The sequence below is a fragment of the Gracilinanus agilis genome, chromosome 5 (assembly GCF_016433145.1).
Source record: "Gracilinanus agilis isolate LMUSP501 chromosome 5, AgileGrace, whole genome shotgun sequence".
In the NCBI taxonomy this organism is placed as follows: domain Eukaryota; kingdom Metazoa; phylum Chordata; class Mammalia; order Didelphimorphia; family Didelphidae; genus Gracilinanus; species Gracilinanus agilis.
Genome location: NC_058134.1, coordinates 91,191,625 through 91,216,788, shown reverse-complemented (window position 1 = coordinate 91,216,788; position 25,164 = coordinate 91,191,625). Strand labels below are relative to the sequence as shown.

Sequence of the window (25,164 nt, the reverse complement as noted above, 5' to 3'; positions counted from 1 at the left end):
TTTGCAAAGATTGTGTATAAAGAAAGGGAAGGCAGTTTGGATTCTGGCATCAGAACCTTGAAACATAGTTAATGGAAAGGATACTGAGCTCTCACAGAGATGCCTGAGTTCTAGTCTGAGATTTGGCATAGGCTTTTAAGGAAAGAATTAAATTAGGGGCATTTCATTGGCTTAGTAAGGAGCCAGGCCTAGAGATAGGACGTCTTGGCTTCAGTTCTGGTCTCATAGACTTCCTAGCTGTGTGACCCTGGGCACGTCACTTAACCTCCATTGCCTAGTCCTTACCACTCTGCTATATTGGAACCATTGCACAATATCAATTCTAAGATGGAGTATAAAGGGGTGTTGGTTTTTTTTTTTAATAGAAAAAAAAATGGAACCACTTTAAGCTGTAGTTCTTTTGTCTATAACTACTCTTATAGTTAGAGGGATGTTATGAATTTTATGTGTAAAATGTGTAACTTGAATAATCGTGGGTCTTAAAACCTCTTTCAAGGATACCTGACATTTTTGTCAGTCAACAAGTGATTATTTGATAGGCAACAAGTACCTAGCCATTGAGAATACAAATATAAAAAATGAGACAGTCCTTACTTGCAAATAGTTTCATCTTACTATTTCTGTTCCCATTGGTAAGAAAAGCTATTTCACAGAGTTTTCTGTCTTCCCAAGGAATCTTCTGGAAATATCTTTGATCTGTTATGACCTTTGTCATTATTGGGATCTTAGATCTAAAGCTGAAAAGTATTTTTTTAAAGGGGAAATAGTTTCAGGAAGTTTAAGATTTGTGCAGGGGTTTGTAAAGGGTAAAATTATGGTTAGATTGAATATTTAAGAGTATGGTCACCAGGAATTAAGTACTTAATTCCAAATGAAAGACTCAAATCAGAATGACAGGTTTCACTGGTACTAAATACAGAATTGGGATTCAGACTTAGATTCTCTAACACCAGACTCACTGCATGTACTATATACTATATAATGCCTCCTTTTAAGATAAAATCTTTTTCCTAAGGTATGATTCCAGATTTCCCCTTCCTTTCTTGCAGGCCAAATAATGATTTAGAAAACAATATATTAATAAAATCTGTATTACTTTGTTAAATATTTCCCGATTACATTTTAATCTGTTTTAGTTTACATTCAAAGTGTTTTGACAACCAACTTTTAGAGTATTTTTCTTCTAAGAAATATACTTGCCTGGAAGATTGTGTTGTGTGCTTCATGGTGTTTTTATTTTATTATTTTGTTTTATTTTGACTTTTGTTAGTGGCCATTTTATTAAAACACTTCTATTAATTGGATTCATCTCTTGTGATAGTCAACCCTTTTTCATACTTAATGAACTTTAAATCACATGTTTAAAGCTGACAAATTAGCTTTTCCAATTGACTTTGAAGTATGAGCCAATCATTGAAAATATACTAGCTAGTATATTCTGGTTACTATTGTCTCTCTTGCTGCAGCTGTCAGCTGGTACTGCATACGTTTTTTAAACATAGCTGAAAAGCCTTTGCATAGAATTACAAAATATTTATGTGATTCATTTGGCCAAAGATTTAAGGATTTTGGGTAAATTACAGTATAAACAGTAGAGTTGGGGATAAGGAGAATCTACTCTGATTGTAGTATTGCTTTCTTGTTTGTGTATATTTTTGTTCTTTTTCACAAATATCTATTTCTGATTAGAAATTATCTTTTTTCTTATGATAGAGTGCAGCTTCACAGAATGTTGTCAAGCGGCCAATTCAGCAAATGCAGCCAACTGCTCCAAGAAATAGCAATTTGCGTGAATTACCAATAGCACCATCGCATGTTATAGAAATGAGTAACAACCGTTGCTCCTCCACACCTGCAGCACAAGTGAAACCAATCACAAGCACCCAATCCTCTGCAAGATCTGTTGTAGGTGTCAGGACCTCGCAGGGAAAGACTGAAATGAAAGTTAAACCAGTTAGCCCTGTGGTTCAAGCCAAAGTAGAAGTAAAATCTGAACCAGAGGTAAGACTTTTGATTTACATATTTCTGCTTCTCAAACCCCAAACCTTATATTCAGCTATATCCAATTCTTCACTCTTGCTTTCCACAGAAGATTTCTAACATCTTTTCCAGGACTATATGGTTCAGGAATTAATCTGTTTCTTTCCTGATATCTCTTGGCTATCTACCAGTTAAGTCACAACAATCTACTACTAATCACTGGCATTAATTTCTGTCTTTACTACTTTGTTGTATTTTGTATATTCAGTTTTAAAATGGACTTACCTAAAAGAGATTCCATCAGAACTAAGGGATTATCAAGGTTGGTTTGATTGTGCCACTCACTCTTAAGACTACGTTGGCTTTCTGTTGCATATGACTAAGGCCTAAACTTCTAGTCTTTCCTGTCTGCTCTTCTATGCAGTCTTATTTCTACAACCAAATCTCCTTTAAATATGTATCCCATGCCCAGAAATCCCATCATGTTCTTGCTGAACAGTTCCCTGCTTTATTCAAATACTTTAGGAAATCCTTTTTCGTAAAGTTAGCGGATCATAGATGGGAGAGCTAGAAGGCATAACCAAGACCATCTAGTTTAGCCCCTACACATTTATACTTCTTTCCTCACTATTGTAAATGGAAGTAAATTGGTGATATGTTCTCCAGCTTTACCTTCTCCAAGTTTGTAATTCTTTTGAATCACTTTATACCATACCTAATGGTTTTCATTTATGTATAAATATTCATTGATTCATACATTTGTACAGTTGGTCTTTAAGTGTTACATATTTTTGGGTATTGTCTTTCTGTCTTAATTATAAGCTATTAGAAGTAATAAACTTTATTGCTTAGTCTATTCCATGCCTAATATAGTTTTAGCTACCAATTAGTTACTTGTTAAGAAGTTTTATTGGTAATGATATTCATATTAAATAATTATTTAGTGTAAACAAACTTAAATAAATGACTTTCAGAGTTCCATATATGGAATCTGATATACCCTATGAATTTAATCTTGTTTGCTGATTTATTTATTTACTGAGATTCATCAGAAGGGATAAGGTGATTTGGGAGATTATATAATTTACTTAATTTGGAGGGGCTATGTAGTTATATTGGGTCATCTTTAGGTGAGGAATGTAGTTGCTATATCTTAATCTTTTTTTTTTTTTTAAAACCCTTACCTTCCATCTTAGAATTAATACTATGTAATGGTTCTAAGGCAGTGATGGGCAAACTTTTTAAAGAGGGTGCCAAAGGGAAGGAAATGCTCATCTGTCAGTCTGTTTCTAAGGCAACTCTTTCCAAGTTTCATTGCATTGTATCCTACTCATTGTATTCGTCAAATTAGTTATAATGTCACCAGGCCAGATAAAACATTTCAGGGGGCTGAATCTGGGCCTGCAGGCCGTAGTTTGCCCATCAGTGTTCTAAGGCAAAAGGGGTTAAGTGACTTGCCTAGGGTCACACAGCTAGGGAAGTGTCTTAAGGACAGATTTGAATCCAGGACCTCCCCTCTCTAGGCCTGGCTCTCAATCAACTGAGCCACTTAGCTACCCCCTTAATCTTTTCTTTTAATAACATTTATATGCATCACTAAAGTTCATACTGAGGCAATCTGAATGAGACTAATAGAGCTCTAAGTCATTTGAAATCTGTCCTTCTGACACAGTTATATTTCCATCTATCATAGACATCTTTTCAAAACTAGTATCTATACTGCTTTTTTTTTTTAATTCCCTTACCTTCTCTCTTAGTATCAATTCTAAGTCAGAAGAATGACAAGGGCTAAAGAATCTGGATTAAATAAATTGCTCAGGGTCATAAATCTGAGGCTAGATTTGAACACAGGTCCTCCTGACCCCATACCTGACACTCTATACACTGTACTATCTAGTTGCCCCAATCTGTAATGCTTTTTCAATTTTGTTGATCTTATGCTATCCAGTTAAAAATAATTATATATTTAGCTAGTGTCTAATTTGGCTTACAAGAATGAGAATCAATATTTTTGGTTAAAAAATTCTACAAGGAACTATTGAAGCATTTTTATGGTACTTATCACAGGCTCCAAAAATACAATTTTCAGTTAAGTTATATACATTCTTTATTTGAATTTAATGTTAGTTACATTACCTTGAGTTTTCAAGGTTTATATCTTGTTATAAAGCCAAACAACTATTTCCATTCAGGATTAGCAAAGTAAATTGGTCATTAATTGCTTCATAGGAAAACTTTTATGAAAGGTTTTATCATAGGATTACTTAAAATTCCAGGCTGCCTTAATTCGTTTAGCAATATAGTTTGGTTTAGAAAAATTCAATTACATATATAATTATAACTGTTCCCATAAGATTATAAGAGCAAGTTTGCTGGGTAAACTTCTTTGTTAAGAGTATTATTATTTTTTCTTAGGATTATTATTTTTCTTAAATGAACATTGGTATAAATAAAATTATTCCACTTAAATTAATAGCTAGTAATGGGAAATGATTTGAGCCATCTTTAGACTTTTTTCAGCTGTTTTTTTTTTGGTGTGGTTTATCTTGATTAAAAAAATTTACAGATAATTCTGCCAATGTCATAACAATAGTTTAGTCGTTTTTCTAAGAAATTTTTATGATAATATTTGAACAATAAGTGTTGAAGGCAGTTTCAGGGAAAAATAGAACTTGCCTTGTAAATTATGAGAATTTACTCATTTATGAATATAGATGTTAGTTTGAATAGTAAATGTCTTAATATCTTAAAATGTTTTACTATTATCTGCAAAATAGAGGAAGTAATAGCTGACTGATAGCATTATTTGTATTTGACTTTAAAAAAATTAATATTCCTATTTGTAAAATTCAGGTTACTAATGCTGTTGATTTGACTTCCCCAAACTTGCACAAATGATAAGTAATGGGAAGAAGAATGAGGCTAATAAATTGTTGTGACTGATCTACATATAGATAATTGAAAGTAGATTGTTATTTCTCATGGCATTGTGACCTACATACACTATCTCAGACCCACAGAGAACCAGTAGTTCTGGCTAGCTGAAGAATTAAAATCCCTTAAGCATAAACATTTTCACAAACTTTTGTGCTTTCTTAAAACAGTACACAGACAAGTGTTTTAAAATTTTTCTTGACGATTCTGTATCATCACAAATATAATTTATTATATTCTATAGTAGTACAGATACAAAATAGCTCTCTTAGAACCCATTGAGGTATGTACATTACAATACCCCCAGACAGCCCTAGGCCACTTTCTTTTCTGATCTTGATAGTTTTTCTGTCATCTCTCATTTTTTGTAGGTTTGCCTTACTTTCTCCTAATTTGGAATATTTCCTCATCTACTGTGGACTTGGAAACTAGATACCAGTCTTGTTATAATTGTGTATTAATTACCAGTAAATAACCTTGTAGTAAGAGTGAATGAAATGCGTGAGCTTTGTTGTTGTCTAGATACTAATTTTGCTTCACAAAGATCTTTTTATTTTATTTCCTGGTTCTTGACTATTTTTCAGGTAGATGTGGTTGTCAAATAGGTTAGGGATGGATGAGGTGGTTTTTTAAAAATTGTATATATTAGGTGGGGAAACATGTTATTCTTAATCAGAAGTAAATTTCTTTGAATATTTCCTATTTTGTTTCATTTTCTCAAGTACTTTTCTTGAGTTGCAAAACCTTTGCAAAGGTTATTTGACACACAGGATGGTGATTTCAGAAAGGCTTTTGACTAGAATATTAAAGCATTCCATATATACCATTAATATTCCAACACTGCATTTGGCAACATTTTGATTCTGAAGAGAGTGCATGAGTTCAAGGTCAGAGAGATTGACTTGTGCTGTTCATTATAACCAATTATTGTGTGACAAATGAGTTTGAGATCAGCCTGAAAATTCTTTAAGAAAAATCAATAGTTCTAATCAGGGCCTTTCAGGTCATTTACTCCCCTACCTTTTGTTAGTTTGTCAGAAAAGAGCAAGATAAAACCTGTGTGTGACAGTGGGTTGCCTTGGTATTGTTGTATTTCCATTTGAAACATATTTTGATAACTTAAATGAACACTTTAATTGGTTTCAGAAACTTCTAAATGAGCAGAAATTTACATGATTTCATTTTTAATATTCTGATAAGATTCCCAAATTAGCTTTAGCTGGTGTTCCTCCCCCTTTTAGAAGCAAAGAAGTTATATTTAAATGGGGAAAAATACTCTCAAAAAAACCTTCAGCAGATTTTAAATGGTTTTACACAAAATAAGGAATGAAGTTTTTTGGGAAATGTGTTTTCTTAGTGTAGTTCTGGTCAATTGTTTGGATAGAACTGGGTGTATTTTACTATATTAACAAAAAAATGCATATTCCCTGTTTAGTTTCCTGATGAAGATGAAGAAACCAGGTTGTATCGCTTAAAGATAGAAGAACAGAAACGTTTAAGAGAAGAAATCTTGAAACAAAAGGAGCTACGAAGGCAGCAGCAGGCTGGTGCTAGAAAGAGGGAATTACTTGAAAGACTTGCACAACAGCAACAGCAGCCTTATACCCCACAGCCCCCAGTACAGCAGGAGGAACAAACGTCACTCTCACCCACTAATGGGAATCCACTGCTACCTTATCCTGGTGCACAAGTTAGACAAAATGTAAAAAATAGACTTCTTGTAAAAAAGCAAGACATCACTATTACAAATGTTCAACCTAAAACTTCAAATTTTGTACAAGCTGGTGCTAATTTGCAATACCAAGGACAACCAATGAAACCAATGAAACAGTTGAGACAGAATAGAACAGTACCTCAAACTCAGCCCCAGCCATCTCACAAAGTACTTCAAACAAAGCCTCCTGACATGGATGAATTGCCAACCCCGACACAGACTACTAGAGTGGCATCAATACAAGGCCAGCCCCAGGAAATGAAACCTGGAGTGAAAAGGACTGTCATGCAACGGGCGAACAGTGGTAGTGGAGATGGGCCACATGTCAGCTCCAAAGTCAGGGTGATTAAGTTGTCAGGAGGGGTAAGTTTACAAGTTTTATGAGTGTTTCTCTTTCATTTGGGCTTTCATTTAGAGTAATTCTAAAATACACAGAGAACTTTATTGAAGAAAATAAAAAAATTGAGTGAAACAATTTGCCTCTGTTATAGTCATGTGAATCAGCTTATCTATTTTTAGTTGGGTTAAAAAATGCTATTAATTCCAATTTAAATTGGGTTGCTTTTGTTTTGCTTTTGTGTTTTAATGATTATCAGTCTTCCTAGGATGTGCCAGAGAGAAAAAATGATTTGCCATATCTTCAAAGTTCCAATGAGCCCCAATATTTTTGAAGCATTATTCCAACCTGCAAAGGAGGTGTTAGTGTACTTAGAGTTACCTTATATCCTGACCTTCCTTCACTCCTATACTCCTAATAACAAAAAGCAAATCATAAGACTGTAGGATATGTGGACTAAATTGGTTTCAATTTATAGGTGATTTCATCATGACTTGGGTGGGGAGGATTATGGTCTTTTCAAAATTACTATGTATCTGTCATTGTGACTTTTGAATAGCATTTAGTGATTAGTTGCACTATTTTCCTGATAAGTAATAAAGAGGGGTACCATAAAATAAGAACTCTTTAGATATGATGAATCCTATTATAACAGGTTTCCATATAATAGCCTTTTTTCAGTAGTTTCAACAAATTTGCTGAAACAGATTTTTCCTCTGGGACATTTCTACATAAAAATCAAGTTCTATAATAAAAATACTTGACTTTGTGTTAGTAGTGTAGAAAATAGTAGAGAGCAAACTAGACTTAAAATTTTTTCAAAAATCTAGTTATTTAATGATAAGTACTTTCATCTTGCCTTTCTGAATTGTAAAAATTCTAATTATACAGACAAAATCAGATGCCCACAAAACAACAAAATTTACAAAAAATAAAAAAATTGAGGGATTAAATTAACATGGCCCCCCTCTTACTGGATTCAAAATACTTTTTTTTCCTTACTACACATGTTCTAGATATCAACTCTGTTTCATCTCTAGACCCATACATGGAAAATGTGATCTGTTTTTAATTTAAAAAAATTTTTAAGTAATGTACGTATTTTAACAAAATATTACAAACTATAGTGGAATGTTACCAAAATTTTTGTTGCATTTTGGCATTTTATTCACACTTTTATTATTAGTTGTAGCTCAAAGCACTGTTGACTTAATTTTAAGATTTCTACTTTATTATTTATTTTAAGTATTATTGTCTTTTAAAATTTTGTCCCTTTGACCCTTCCACCACTCACTGAGCAGTATGATATAAATTATACATGTGAAATCATGCAAAATGTTTCCATATTAGTCATATTGCCCCCCCAAAAAAACCTAGAAAAAATAAAGTGGGAAAATTATGCTTCAATTTGCACTTATTCCTCATCATTTCTTTCTCTGGAAGTGGATAGCAGTTTTTCATCATGGGTCCTTTGGAATTACTGTGCATTTCCAGTTTTTCTCCCTTCACTTTGCCTCAGTTCATATAGGTCTTGCCATGTTTTTTTTGAAACTACCCCTTCATCATTTCTTTTTTTTTCCCTTTTATTTTATTCCAGTAACAAATTTTCATGTAAGTTTTCCATGGTTATATTCTCATCATTTCTTATAGCACAATGATACTGTATCACAGTCGCACGCCAAAACTTGTTCATCCATTCCTCAATTTTCTGAGTATCTCTCATCTTACAATTTTTTGCTACTGCAAAAAGAACTGCTATAAATATTTTTGTGTATATTGTTCCTTTTTGTTTTTCTTTCTTGTTTGAGGTATAGATCTAGAAGGAGCATTATAGTTTAATATTTACTGAGCACCTAGTTTGTGCAAAGCACTGTGTAAAATACTATATCAAAAAAGCAAATAAGAAATAGTAGCTGACCTTAAAAAACTCAATTTAGTAGGGGAACAAATTGTATGAACTACTCCACAAATCTAAAACAAGGCAGATGTAATCAACGTATATGCAAGCAAATCCTTAGATGGTGTTATTTTTCAGAGGGGGGAAAGAGATGAAAGTTTTTGGACAGGTTCAGGTGATTTTCTTGAAAAAGGTATCATTTCAGCTATCTTAGAGGAATGGGTGAAATTTCTTAAGAGAAGTTAAAAGGGAGGTATCCAAGGGGGCAGCTGGGTAGCTCAGTGGATTGAGAGCCAGGCCTAGAGACAGGAGGTCCTAGGTTCAAATCCGGCCTCAGACACTTCCCAGCTGTGTGACCCTGGGCAAGTCACTTGATCCCCATTGCCTACCCTTACCAATCTTCCACCTATAAGTCAATACACAGAAGTTAAGGGTTTAAAATTTAAAAAAAAAAAAAAAAAAAAAGGGAGGTATCCAGGCAGAGAAGCAACAAGGAACAATCAATCAAAAAATATTTATTAAGCACCTATTCTGTGCCAGGAACTGTACTACACATTGGAGATGCGAAAAGAGGCAAAAGAAAGTCACTGTCCCTCAAGGGATTTCCATTCAAATGAGGGAGTCAACATGTAAACATATAAAAACAAGTTATGTGCCAGATAATTAAGAAATAATAGAGGAGCAGAGTTTGAAAATAGTATTATTTGTTCATGAAAGAGCTAATATTCCAATTTGAGTGTGGCTTAGGATATAGATTAGGGAAGTGGTGGAGGCTAGACTAGAAATATAATTTGGAGTCATACTGTGAAGAATTTTGAATGCTATGTGGATGAAATTTAGACAATGCTTAAGTAGAAAGGAATCACCAAAAATTTTTGAATAGAGTATTAACATGATCAGAGGTATGCTTTTGGCCACAGAAATTTGTAGAGTTTATTGGAGAGGTTTCAGAGAAGAGTTTCCAGGAGACCATAAATCAGTATAGTAGAAAACGGGAAGGAAAGGATAATGTGTGACATGTTCCCAAGTTATAATTTCCAGAATAGAGTAGGCAAATATGGAGGAGGGAGTATTTGTTAAAGATGATTTAAAAAAACTTGAGCATGAGTGATCTTTTTTAGAGAATTAGAGAAGTTAAGAGGAAGACCTAGTTTGGGGAAAGGACAATGATAAGTTAATTTGAATTGATTTGTGGAGTTTGAAGTGCCAGTAGGATATCTAGATGGAGATGTTCTCAGACAACTGTCAGTATGGAACTGGCTGAGCAAAGACATTAAAACTAGTAATAGAGGGTTGGAAGTTATTTTCATAAAGTGTCTGGGCATCATCATTCAGACCATCCAATAAAAATGTAGAGAGAGGAGAGGATGAAGAACAGAATTCCAGCTAATGACAAAATTTAGTGTGCAGAAGGAAGAAAAGGACTACTGAAAGAAAATGGGTAGGAAGAGTATGAATCTAATGCTGTATCACAGAGAAGAGATTATCAAAGAGAAGAGATTTTCAGAAAGAATGGGATCAGCCATATCAGATACTAGTTCTCTGATCTAGGAGGAGGAGGAAGATTGTTATAATTTGGTTAGTGAACACTAAATGAGATCAAATGACCATATTTAAGTTTAGATTGACTTATTTATAATAAGAAACCCAAAGAATATTAGTGCTTTTGATTTTCCAGTGAGATTATCTTTTCTTGTCATAATTTTTTGCTTAAGTAATTGTCTATATTTGTCATTACTGATTTCTTTTATTTAGGTTATAATTTTAAGAAAGTAGAACAAAACTTGTTTTGTCTTCATCTTTTACTACAAAAGCTCACTAACTACAATACTTAGTATTTAAACAGAGCACTATTCTAGTTCCCTTGGAAGAATTAAAAAGTAGTCTTTGCTTTTCCTTCATTGAAAACTGAGTAAGTTTTGCTTTATCATTTTGCTGTAGAATTGGAGATCATTTTCATAATGAAGAATTCTAAAAGTAACTTGCACAATTTTGTTTATAAAATAAAACTAAAAAGAATCATTTTTATGGTGGCAGTTTTTTTTTTAGCAAAGGGTTATAAATAATCAATTCCCTTTATCATTTGATTCTGTCTTATTTTTCTTTGACAGAAAGTTAATTTTTATGTTCCTTTGAACATAGAGAAAATATTGACTAAGCCAAAGTAGGGATAAAGAATAATTTTGTGTCCTACTGAACTGGCCTAGTTGTCATTGCCTTCATGACTTTGCTTATCTTATGGTTTGGAGGTTATTTTAGAGTCACACCATATAATTGTGATGAATGAAAAATGTGCTAATTTCTGAATTTTTTCCCTGCTGAACATGAACTACAAATATGTATCCAAGGATTAACCTTTATGTTAGTACAATCCATAGTTTTGTAGCATTCAAATTGCAGAGTTTAAGATTGGACCTTTTACTCTAGGCCTGATTGGTACTAAGCTGTTGGAAATATTACATAACAGTTCTGATACAAACTATTTGTGTATTTCAAATATCTGTCTCGTTTCTTGATAAAATTCCTTTATTTTTTCATATTCATTTTGTAGCTCACCGTCACCCGTATGTCCCTTACCACAAAGTTAGTCATTTCTTCTCTTATATTTATGATCCTTAATTATAAAAAGAAGCAATTTTATTTTCTTCACTTTGCAAAGCCTGAACTTATTTTAATAAGAATAATTGAATTGTTCTTTACTTGTAAGAATCTGCTTGTTCCAATATTCCATGCCTAGGACATTTGTGCTACATTTGCATCAAAATTAGTTTTGACAAATACAAGCAAACCCTCAGTGATTTATTCTTCTGCTTGCCTACAATCTTTTAGGGATAATTAAGTGAATGTAACCTACTAAGATGCCCTAGATATATCTATAAGTCTGTGTCCACATTCATAAACTCTGAAATTATTTTATTTAATCATAATCTTTTATTATTCTATCCTTCCCTATGCCTTATGACCAATCTCTAAACCATATTCACTATTACCTCTAGTTCCTCTACCCTTCATTTCTTTCCAAGGCCATTACCCTTGCACTGTCTACACTCTTAACTTTCTTCATCTTCACCCCTTTGGTGAATTAATTCACCTCTACACTGTCCTTTTCTCTCTCTAGTCCCTTGCTCCCTTATCCCATCACCAGTCTTGCCCTCCCAAACTGCAGCCTTGAACTCCTCCTACCATCTGCTGTCTTTATTCTTACTTATAAATGCTACTGAACAAAACTGGAGAAAATCATGAATCTCTGTTGGCTTGAGTCCACTACAGATTTGTTACATAGTCTCTTACATATGTTACATTGCCAGAAGATGGTCCTTTTTCACTTCTGACTATTTAGCTATCTCAATTCACTAGTGTCTTCTCCAGACCCTTATATCCCTGCTCTAACTTCCCGTAATTCACTTTTCCCTCACCTTGTCAGCTGAGAACCTTGCCACATATTTCACTAAAAAAGATGAGACTATTTGTTCCCCTTCTCTTATGTTCATCTCATGGAAGATGCCTTCTGCCATTATCTTCTTCTTCACCCCTTTCTCACATGAAGAGGTGGACCTTCTCCTTGCCAAGGCAAACCTCTTCCCCCTCCCCCAACATGCACAAGTGATCTCTTTTCATCTTACCTAATTGAGAAGATTTCCTCCTCTGTCATTCCCACTTTCTCAATAATCCTTATTCTCTTCCTGATTCCTTCCCTGTTGGCTTCCTTGTTGGCCTATATCCATCCTTTTGTGGCTAAAAGTTCTCTCCAGTCAGCTTCCGCTTTTCTTTCTTCTCTTAATTCTCCTCAGTCTGATGTCTAATCTCATCATTCAGCTGAAATTAAAATCAATATTGTGTATTTGGGGTTAAGTGACTTGCCTAGGATCACACAACAAGGAAGTGTCTAAGGTCAGATTTGAACCCAGGACCTCAAGTCTCTAGGCCTGGCTCTTAATCCATTGAGCCACCTAATTGCCCCCAGAAATGATCTCTTAATTTTTGAAATCTAATTTGGCCTTTTAAAGTCCTCAGCTTTCTTGTCTTCTTTGTAGCCTCTGATGGTCTCAGTCACCCTCTTGCTCTTTCCTGGTTGACTTCTCGGTCTCTTGCTGGATCTTCTTCTAGGTTACATCTGCTAACCTTGACTGGCTCCAAAGGCTCTGTCTGGAGCCCTCTTCTCTTTTCTTTCTCTAGTAATTCTCTTGATGACTTCCTAGGAATTGTTATCTTCTCTACTCAGGCCTACTTATCTAGACCTGGACTTAAGTCTTATATCTCTGTCATTTGGACATCTTACCTCAGTATGTACAAAGCCAAGCTCTCCTTTTCCCCCAGACCCTGTCATCTTTAACTCCTTACTCTCTCCCCCTTCAAACATAACACCTACAGCACTCTGGTACAGGTCCTCATCACCAGTAGCCTTTGTGGTGTTCTTCTTACTTCACATTTTGTCCCTACTCCAGTGTATCCTACTGTCAATGATCAAAGTGACCTTCCTAAAGCACAAGTCATCCTATGGTGCTGAGGGGTCTCTTCTCCCACCCCACCCCCATCCCCCTTTTCATTCAATTAATTCCAATGGTTCTTTCTTACTTCCAGGAACAGAAAGTAAATTCTCTGGCTTTTAAAGCATTTTCCTCCTACCTTTTTCCTCTTCAACCCCACCATGCCTCCTTAGTGTTCCTTGCAAAAGATTCTTCATTTTCCTTATGCCTAGAATATTCTTCTTCCTTATCACCACATCCTGTCTTAAAGTCTTATCCTAGATCACTCCTTTTACAGGAATTCTTTCCTGGTCCTCCATGATTAGTGTCTTACTTTTGAGATTTTCTACTACTGATCCTATCTATATTTTTGGTACATAGTGTTTGAAGCTTTCTTTTTTGTTAGATTGCAAACCTCTTGGACAGGGACTTTTTTTGCCTTTATCCCTAGAGCTTAGCACACTGCTTGATACATTTAATGCTTGTGAAGTTTACTTGATGTCGTATTACTGCTCTAGTAGAGAACATATTGAGGAAAAGATTATGAAATAATTCCTCTTAAATTCCTTAATTTTCTTTACTCAGTAGTACTGGATTTGGACATCAGATCTGGGTTCACAAACTAGTTCTACTGTATATTACCCAGTAGAAGCTGTGTAGTATAGAGGGCCATAGTGCTAAAGGTAGATTTAGGATGATATAGATCACATCCATTTGATGTTAGCCAAGTGCCTATTCAATTCTATAAATAATAATTGAGTTGATATGGATTATTGGAGGGAATTGTCACATCAAGATGAGATCACAACTGAGCAAGTCACTACACCTATCCGGGTGGGCTCATTACTATGAAAGGACATTGGAGTAGCTAATCCTTGTATATTTATCTTAATTATCCTATGATTCTCTATTTGTGTTCCTATAGAAATTATAGGGGGCAAATGAATTTGGCTGGTTTTATAAACCGTGAATTCATGTTAGTGATTTCTTTTTAGATACCTACATAACATCATGAGTAAAGAATATAAAATGTTTAGTATCAAAATAATAACTTTTAGCATCTTGACTTACATCTCCTTTTGCTGTGTTAAGAATAGGTATACCCAGAAAGCTTATATTTTCTGAGCAAATATAGAATAAATGGTTCACCTATAGTAATTTTTTTCCTTTTGTTGCCCCACTAAAATGCCTCTTTTCTTTTTTCCTGAAAAATTAAAGCAAATATTGAATTTTGCTGTTTTCCTCTGATCAAGGTAATGAATTTTTAAGTGATTTGGCAGGAAACTAAATAAAATGTTACTTTGTTCTATTAGTTTCACAGAGAAAAAAGTACAGAATGCCCCAGCAGGAGACCAAGCTGTCCTATTTTGATATTGTTTTATGTTGAAAGCTGTCAAAACTCAGCAAACCCAAGGTCCCAATTCATTTATGTGACTGTATTGTTGAATATTATGATTCATTTGTAGATGTTTAAATGAAAGTTACCAAGTCACAACCTTTACAAACATCTTTTCCTTCATTTCTCCCATCTTTTTCTACTTATAAGTGAATCCCAGATTTTCTTAATATGCAGTCTTGTTATACTCAACTCCAGGATTGTCCAGATTCTTATGTCATTTAGCAGTTTTACTTGATTTAATTGCCTAAAATACACGGGCCTTTGACTTTTTCTGTTTTATCAGGGTTTTCTTGTATTTGATTATTTTTAATAGGATTATAATTATTTAGTTTTCTCTTCATTCCTTATTCTGTCTAGGAAGAAGGATTTTTGAAGGATTGGATTTATTTTAATTTCTAAGATTTGTTAGTTTCAACATAAGAAAATAATAATCCTATTAGTTAGAAGAATATCTAGGCCAAATCTCTTTTTGTTTTTGCTAGGCTATGGGGGTTAAGTGACTTGCCCAGGGTCACACAACTGGGAAGTGTCTGAGGTCAGATTTGAACCTAGGACCTCCCAACTCTAGGCCTGGCTCTCTATCCACTGAGCTAACCAACCTCCCCCCCCCCCCCCCCCCTTATTGTTGATAAATGTTTGTTCTCAGCAACTTTCTTTAAGTTGCAAAGAGATGCATTCCATTTTTCTCTAATTTCCATTTTAATATGTTTAAATTCCTTAAGGTCTGGTATGGAATTTCAGTTTTTGTCTTTAATTGGCACTTAATAAATGTTGAGTTGAGTAGGTGGAGATAATATTTCAATTGACTTGGTAGGTGTCATAGCCTTTTCTTTATCTATGCCATAAACCTGTTAATTTGACTATCTTGGTAAATTCCTTTTTCCTATAAATAAGACATCTCTTTGTATGCTTGGCTGAGACTTTATCTTTGGACTTTGGAGTCAAATTATCTCTGAATAGCCTGATTAAGTAAGATTCATTAATTTTGGCAGCTACTGAATGTTCCTTGTACATTGCAATACATAATTTGGCCATTCAGAATTGCATTTTTGTTTTTCCCCCAAATTGGAGTCTTATGTACTCCTATTCATACCAGCAGCTGAATCTTTCCACCTATATTTTATTCTCATGCTTAAGCAATTACTTCTGGTCAGAAAAGCCTTCATGCCTATTGGCTGCTGCTATTCCAAATAAAACAGACTAGTGGGGGGACATAGTTGCTATTTATAGTGTCAGTGAAACCACAGAGTACTTTGGTTTAAAATGCAGCGTTACTACAAATGGGGACTGGGATAATAATTGCTACATTATCAATTTAATTAGCAGATAGGAAAAAAAAGCTGATGATTAATTACATAAGGACAAATCATAGAGAACATGTTTCATAGTGGACTAGGGTATAACAATGTGTAGCTCGTAGTTGGATCAGGATGGCTACTTACTCATCCCTTAATAGCAGTATTCAATTCAAAAGAGAAGAAATAATTGCCTTTATAATCTTGTAACTAACCATGTCAATAAGGGCTCTCTTTATAGCCAAGAAAGACATTGGTCTCACTATTAATTAGACTTCTACTAGCAGATACTAGGAACTTCTGGTGACCATTTCCTCCTAGTTTCATACTGTATAAAACTGCCCTCAAGCCTTTCCATTATCTTCAGTGTAAATCACTGCTGGCTTGCTTGTATTTGTCAAAACTAATTTTGATGCAAATGTAGCACTGTGGACCCAAGTCTCTAAAGGTCTGCTCATTTATCTAATGCCAAAATTCTGGAATATTCAGGCCTCTATTCCCTTTTGTCCCAGTTCTTTGGATTCTTCTCAGATATGCTCACAAATATGTTCTTAAAGAAGCTTAATGATGAAGACATGCTTCTTCATAACATTTCAATGACAATAATTCACCATTTCCTTTTCCAGCTCATTTTACTGGAAACCTAGGCAAATAGGATTAAGTGACTTGACCAGGGTTCTGTAGCTAGTAAACTTCTGAGGCCAGATTTGAACTCAGGAAGATAAGTCTTTCTGACTTCAAACCTGGCACTATCCATTCCCCCAGCTGCCTTAAAACTCCTGTGCTACTAAAATGATTCTGAGCCGCACAGTTCCACTAGTGACCTACTCTAATGACAAAATTCAGTGACCTTTTCCTAAACCTGATGACTTTGACCTGAAAGAAACTGAGTTGGAAAGATAGAATCCTTTTTTAGGGAAGCCAAAAAGTATTGATCTAGAATTTGAATGAAGATTAGAGAGAGCCCAGTAATTCCTGTGCCAGTCCATTCTGTTTCTGCTCCTAATTCTACTCCAAATACTAAGGTCATTTCCTTTATATTTAACCCAAATCTATTTCTCTGTAGATTTCCACCTCTGCTCCAAGTTTTGTATTCTGGGGCTCAGAAGAACACATTATCCCTCTTTTTTAAGTCACCCTTTCAAAACTTGAAGATAGTTATCAATATTTCTTCCCATATGCTCCCACGCTAAAATGTTGTGCTCAAAATGAAACATAATAGCTGGGCCAGGCCAGAATACAATGAGAACCACCACTTCCATGATCTGGTTACTATGCCCTTCAATGCAATTTAAGATCACACTAGCTTTTTTGATTTCTGTTTCACAATGTTGACTCATGTTGAGTCTACTAGTCCACTAAAAATGGCATATTTTTTTATATAACCATCCTCCTCTTGAATTTGTCTTGAATTTGTAAAGTAGATTTTTTAATTCATTTTAGGACTTTACATTTATATCTATTAACTTTCATTTTAACAGGTTCTGTTTATTTTTCATACCTGTCTGGTTTTTTTAGTATTTTACTTTGTTAATCCACCATTTTAGCTATCACTTCACCTTGTTTTCTTTTAATGTGACAAGCATGTTATTATCTTTGCCCAAATCGTTAATAAAACTGTTAAACAGCAAAGGAACAAGGACATTCTGTAGCATTCTAAGTAAATGAATCATTCAACTATTGCCAAATCCAACTAACTTTATTTTTATCTAGTTCATATCACCTATTTATGCACAAGGATAACATAAAGAGTTTTCAGATAATTTACTGAAATCTAGGAAGACTGTATCTATCATCCTAGTAATCCTGCCAAAAAAATAAATGAGATTTGTCTGGCATCATTTGTTTTTGATTAAGCCATGCTGGCTTTTAGTAGTCACCACCTCTCTTTCTAATTTTTTACTTAGCATCCCTTTTTTTTTTAAACCCTTACCTTCCGTCATGGAGTCAGTATTGTATATTGGCTCTAAGGCAGAAAAGTGGTAAGGGTAGGCAATGGGGGTCAAGTGACTTGCCCAAGGTTACACAGCTGGGAAGTGTCTGAGGCCAGATTTGAACCTAGGATCTCCTGTCTTTAGGCCTGGCTCTCAATCCACTGAGCTACCCAGCTGCCCCCCCCCCCCCCCCCACGCGCGCGCATCCCTTTAACAACATGTTCTAGAATTTTAACAGGAATTGAAAACAAGCATACTGGTCTATGATTTAAGTATTGTGCTTGTTCTCTTTTTTTTTTACCAGAATATTTTAATCAACTCTATTTTCTAGAATCTTTGAATCATGGCTTTGACAGTGACTGAACAATTAAATTGACCAATTCTTTCAGGAAAGAGCTTTCTACAACATTTATTAATGTCCATTTCCGACTTCTGCTCTTTTATGTCCTGCCTCCCTCATAGTATCATTTTTCCTGTCGGTATCCTGATTGATTCTCATTAGATTCTCTCTCTAAAAGCTCCTCAGACTACTTTGAACCCTTTTCAAAAGGTTTTTTTCCCCTTAAGATGGATACACCTTAAGCTATTCTTTCCTTGTTCATTTTCTCTTTTCCTTGAAAGTATACTAGATTCCTGTGTTCTTAGTTGTCACATTTAACAGATGGTGCCCAAACCTTTATCTCCATCCCTTACTCTTCCTCAAAGCCTACAGGTTATTTCTGCTTGTAAATCCCACTAGCATTCAAACTCAATTCATCCCAAACCTTGATTATTAAATACCCCTTCACCTAAACCTGATACCATTCCAGTTTCCCCTGTTTACTCTTTGTCTCCTACCTAACATGGCAATTATTTATCAATTTTGTTTATATTCTGTCTTCACAATACCTTTAGCATCAACCATGTTCTCTCAATTTTGGCTACTACCAGACCTGTACAGAATCCCATCACCATCCTTTCAAACTCTTGGAAATAATAATACTAATACACTTGCTACTACTGTCTTATGTTCTTCAGACCAGGTTAATCTTCATGTGTATATCTAATCACCTATTGCCTGCTAATTAAAGTTCAGGTCCCTTTGTTTGGCTTTCACAGTTTTTTCCATAATCTGATGCCATTCTGCTCTTCTAGCATTATCTCATAGTACTTCCCAGAATGGGCTTTTGTTATAGCCACACTGGATTACTCTTGGTTCTGGAAGATGACTTGGGATATACTTGATAGTTGATCAACAAGCGTCTGTTAAGGACCTTACTATATGCTTGGCATTGTTTGAGGTGCTAGGATACAAAGATAGTGAACAGAAACTTCAAGTACCTTATATACACATATGTAGGCACGGAGGATACGAGGAGATTTATAGGAGGAAGAGTACTACTACCAGCTGAAGTGATCAGAAAAGGCTTCATGTAGATGATAGTGCATGAGTTGAATCTTGAAGGAAACTAGGATACTAGGATTTCTAAAAGGTGGAGTTGAAGTTCGAGGAAGTGTTCTAAGAATGGAGACTAGCCAGTGCAAAGATATGGAAATGGGAATGTTTGAAGAAGATGAATAAGAGTCATAATGCCTAGAGTACATAAAGGAGAGTAATGTGTAATAAGCCTGGTGAAGTTGTTCAGCGCCAAGTTGTGAAGAGTTTCAAATGATAGAGAGAATTTTGATCTTGGGAGGTAATGGGGAACTGTTGAAATTTATTGAGTGTGCAGTGATATGGTTAGATTTGTGCTTTAAGATAGTCACTTTGGCAGGTATGTGGAGGATGGATTGGAGTGGGGAGAGACTTCAGGTACTGAGACTAGTTAGAGGTGACTTAAAGTAATCCAAATGAAAAGTGATGAGACTTTGAAGTAGGATTTGGGCTATGTGACTGGGAAGAAAGGGATAGATTAAAAACATTTGGGGGAGGTAGATACTATAAGATTTGGTAATTGCCAATTAGGCGTCCCAGTGGATAGAGTGCTGGAGTCAAGAAGACTTGTTGTTAGGCCTTAAGACACTTGCTATGTGATCCTGGGCTAGTCATTTAAACAACGTTTGCCCTAGTTTTCTTATCTGTAAAATGAAGTGGAAAAGGAAATGGCAAACCACTTCAGAATCTTTGCCAAGAAAATCCCAGAAGGGGTCATGAAGAGTTGGATGTGGATGAAAATGACTTAGCACAAAAACTGATAGATGTGTGGGATAAATGAGGAATTGGACGTGACACTGAAGTTGGAAACATGGATGTTCCCTTACAATAATAAGAAAGATTGGTAGAATAATGGATTTAGGAGGAAAGATTCTGTTTTTGTTATATTGAGTTTGAAATGCCTTTGGGACTTTCATTTAGAAATATCAAATAGGTAGTCTGTGATGTAAGGTTGGAGCACAGGAGAGAAAGTAGAGCTGGATATTACAGATTTGGGAGTCACCTGTATAGGGATTGCTATACCTTTGATAGTACTAATCAAGTCATCAGGTGAGAGGTGACCTAGGAAAGAGCTCTGTGATATTTTCACATTGTATAGTCTGTTCCATGGGCCTGGAATGCCCTTCCTTAGCTCCTTATACCTCTCTGTGTGCCCCCCTCCCCCCGCTCCCCCCATGTTTTATTGTATTTCGTTTTGTTTTAAATCGGATTTGTCAGTGTAAGGAGCTCCCAGTGAACAACTTCTTCCACTGATGGAAGTGATAGAATATGGTCTTTAGAGCATTGTCTGAAGCATTGAGAAGAGAATTGCTCACGGTCACATAGCCAGTATGGGTTAGAGGCAGGGATGTGAATCCAGATCATCAACTCAGAGACCAGTTCTGTGTATCAAACATAAGGTTCCACTCAGCAAGCAGCCCTTGTTGCTGCCCAAACCAGATTAAAATGTAAATTGAGACATATTTAAAAATAAAAATACAACATAGATAATGCTATGTTTTTTAAAGCAGACTGATATTTGAGTATACCACCTCTGTGTTATACCATCCTGTTTCCCACTGTGAATATATTACCGAACTTTTAAAGTGAAGCTCAAATATCAACTTTTTCATGAATCCTTTCTTGATCTACCTAATTGGTAATAACCTTTTTTTATACCTGGATCAGCACTTTTCTAATGCATTTATTAAATATTATTTTAATTAGAGTTGTCTCATTGCATAGAATGTGAACGTCATAGCATGATGGGACAGATGTGATATATTTCCCAAATTTTCTCTTTTCCAGCTGTTTTAATTAAATTAGGACTCACTCTGGTCTTTAGATTTTAATAAAGTTTATTAGAATTACTTAGATAAAAGAAGAGAGAACTATAGAAAGAGAGAGAATAAGGAGCCTGATCTGGCTGCCCATGTGGCTTTCCAGCAGCACCTCCAGTGTGGAAGTTCCTTGGCAGAACACCAGAGACAGAGAGAGCAAAAACTTCTTTTTATCAGAATCAAGTTCAAGCTTACATACACAGGTAGACATCACCTGTGTGACCCCAGAAGTGTGTGTGTGGGGGTATGAGGTAAACTTTCCTGGCACAATCCCCCCCCCCCCCCCCCCGATTCTTTGGGAGAATTAAATTAAAATTTAAATAAAATCAAATTACACCAAATTAATGCAGCAAATGGTTTTGCAGACAAATATTTAATAGATTTTTCTCTTATTTGAATTTGTATTATTTTATCTGTTCTCCATACATTTTGTTTATAATCTACTACTGGCCAGTTGAAAGCTTTGTTGATCCTCCAAGTAGTTGCTATAGATCAGATGGTTGGGTAGAAACAATACTCTGGTTGGGACTTTCATTGGGTTACTATATAGATTTTCCTGAATCTTTTAAGTGCTTCAAAATAAAATAATTTAGGAGTGCTTATTTTAGGTCTTAGATACTATAGACAAGAAAAAGATAATGTCTCTCCCCTTAGAAGTTTACAATAACAGTTGAATGAAATTAAGTTCTCTTAAAAATTAATTTTTTAAGTACTAGAGGGAGGAGCCTAGATGACTTCAGGGTTAATTGATTTTATTTTAAAAAATAGTGGGAGACACAGCATCTCTGCTAGTGATCTACGTATCATAGCTTAATGACACTCAAACAAAGAAATAAGGAAGGCTATGTAATTATCTAGAGAAAGGTATTAAGTTGACCATCGACTAGAGGATACACCTATTCCTTTTCTGGACAATTCCAAGGGTAGCTTTGGGAATCTTGGTCCAAATGAATAAGGTCAGTGAAAGGTCTGGGCATGAATGGGAAAATTTTCATCAGTCAAAAATATCCCTAGGAGGCAAATGTATTTGGAGTTAATACCAGGATTTGTGTTTTCTCTAAGTTGGAACTAGTAATTGATGAGCTTTCCTGGGCTCATCTTGGAGTGACCTGGAAATGAATTGACAGGTAGGAACCTTCTAAATTAGAACTTGGTAAGGACCAGCCTAGCTAGCTTTTCAGCTGCTAATAAATTGTTAGGGCAGAGCAGATAAGTTTTGAAGAGAAAAGTTAAATTGAGAAATCTAGAGAGGGCATAGAGGAGCAAGAATCTTTTAGGAAAATGTAAATAGTCTCATGACTTCAAGGGTCTAACGACCAGGTGGTGAGTGGGAATATTGCTAAAGGTCACATAGTTTGACATGACAATGATTATGATCAGGGAAAGAATATAATAAAGCTAGAGATGCGACTTAGGGAACAGGACAGAGAAATGGCATGATAATGAAAAGTTCAGTAAAGGAGAAGTTAGGCAAAGAGCAAGCTTTTTGTTTATATTTTATTTTTTAAAAATTGATTTCATTTTAACTAATGTTCCAGCTTCCTACCCTGCCAAACTCTTTTTCAGAGCTGAGTCACAAATTGATTGTTTGGAATGTGACCTCTTTTCTTTTTCCCCTTTCCTTTTAGAGGTGCTCATGAGTGCTAAAATGGCCAAAAGGCAGACAGTAGGGGAAAGGGGGAAATAGGACTAAGAAAATACTAGATAGGCCCTGTATAATAGGTTTTTCAAAGGATTAGACACAGTTTAGAATCTTAACTTCTTAAGAAGAAAATCTTAAGGAAAAAAATATTTAAATATTATCAAAAGTTCTCTAACTGATTAATGAGCATTTAAAAGATTTCACACTTTTTATGAGACCTATATCTTCTGTCATAAAAACATTTGTATATTGAAGTGGTAAAAGATTGAGACCTATTCATACATGTTCTTTGATATCACATAGAGAGGAATTCTGTCCAATGTACTTGCCCTCCCAAATAATCCGCTAAGAATAGAAGCTATGGAATCTGGTATGATCTATTCCCTCTGATGCATCAGTTGTTTGGTGATAATACAGAGTGCCCATCACTTAGTAGCATAATCTTGGATCTGCATGTGGAATCCATCCCTTGGTAATCATCCCAAATGCTGTACAGACAACTTCTGAGGACAACTACCATGGATTATATGCCTCTCACCTTAGGTCTAGCTGAAAGTTACTGTTCTCTGCATTCTCAATGCACCAGCGATGTTCTGTATTGTAGCATAAGCCCCTAGATATTATCTAGGAGTTTCTCAAGTCAGAGAGCCATAAGATTCTTCCTTTTAGTTATAGTCTCCTTGTATTAGCAGGTTGTGTTATAGGGAAGAGAAAATTCTGTAATTTCGATTTCATCTAGGCAAAACTTGTGAATTGTACCTTCCAAAAATCATATAGTTTTTGCTGTATTTCATGCTTAGACTTTTGGAAAATGCTATCCTTTGATTATACGTTCATATGAGATTAAGGTAAATTCATCATTGTGACAAAACTCATTTTCTTCCCTATCACCCCTCCCTATTTCATCACAGGGCACTGTCATTCTATTCACCCAGGTTCATAAATTTGGAGTTATGCCCTGTTCTTCTCACTCAACTTCTATAGAAGTCCAGTTTCTTGACCACCACCCCCAACCCCTGGCCTCATTATTTTTCACTTGGACTATTGTAATAGCCATCTAATTGGTTTTCCTGTTTCAATCTATATCTCACTTCAAGGGATTTTCCTCGAATCTCACTGTCACTCTTTTTGTACCTTTTGGGGTAAGTATAAACTTCTGACTCAAGAGTTAGTCAGCAACTCTTTATTAAGTGCCAACAGTAGCTAGACACTGCTAATCTATGGAGATAAAGAGTTTTTAAAAATAGCTTTTCTTTACAACCTTGTGCCATCCAGCTTTTCTAGGTTTAATACACATTTCTTCCTCTGTTTTCCAGCCAGAATGGCCTTCTTGCTACTCACAATTTTCATCCATATTTAAACTTTCTCCCCTTTGATTTAGCTATCCGCAGACCTTTTTAATTCATTCCCTTATCACCTTCTTTGGTGAAGGGGAAAATATCTCAATATCACCTTCTACATGGATATTTTATTGCTCATCTTCCCTTCCTTTAGGCCTTTTTCTTCAGGTTACCTTGTCTCTGTTTCATATGTGTTCTGTGTATAACTGTATCTTCTCTCTCAGAATGTAAGCTTCTTGAAGGCAGGACCTATTTGTGTACTTCCCAGGGCCTGGTGCAATACTTGCTTCACATAATGGGAGCTTGATAACTGCCTTTTAATAGATCGTTGACTGTAAAGTAAGTCATTATTACAAGGCCTATTGTACAATAATATGATATCCTTGTTTAAAAAATCACTCATTAGTCTACTGTGAGAACAGAAGAAAAACTGCCTCTATTTTCAGCTACTAATATAAAAATTTGAAGCATTGTCAACTTTTTTATGACTTGTCTAAATTCATTTTGAGTGGAACCACCATAAATTTTTGGAAAGCATTATAGACATTTTATTCAACATTCGATATTTGAAAAATTATGTGCTTCAGGGAATATTCTCAAGCTTTGAGTTATAATTTTTAGCCCTTTCATAGTCTTACCTTATCCTCTGTTGTAAAAGCACATTTAAAGGATTAATCGACACAAGTGATAGACAGGAAAAGTCTTTGTTTATCCAACTCCTGCCCCCCCCCCCCCCTTAAAATAGTATTAAAAAAAAGAAAATAGTATAAATTTGTTTTTATAATTTAAGTGCTTCATGCAGCACACATCTAATTTTTTTCTGTCAAAATTTTGAAATAGCCTTATAAAGATTACACAGATAAACGAGCATTGTCATAGTTAATAGAAACCTGTTCAGTGAGGTCTGTGGGCTTCAAGATCAGTAACAGTGCCAATGACAGTGAAATATGGCCTTATCGAAAGGAGAATTCATAAGAGGCTGCCCTGGGACA

At 35.2% G+C, this 25,164-nt stretch overlaps 1 protein-coding gene across 1 annotated transcript in view; it reads left to right on the top strand.

Moving 5' to 3' along the window:
* RBM33 (RNA binding motif protein 33) overlaps nt 1–25,164 on the top strand; it is a 167,461-nt gene that overhangs the window by 101,556 nt on the left and 40,741 nt on the right. The window contains exons 14-15 of the mRNA XM_044678623.1: nt 1,714–2,001; nt 6,350–6,991. Of these exons, the coding sequence (XP_044534558.1) occupies nt 1,714–2,001; nt 6,350–6,991 (930 nt within the window). The remainder of the gene's footprint in view (nt 1–1,713; nt 2,002–6,349; nt 6,992–25,164) is intronic.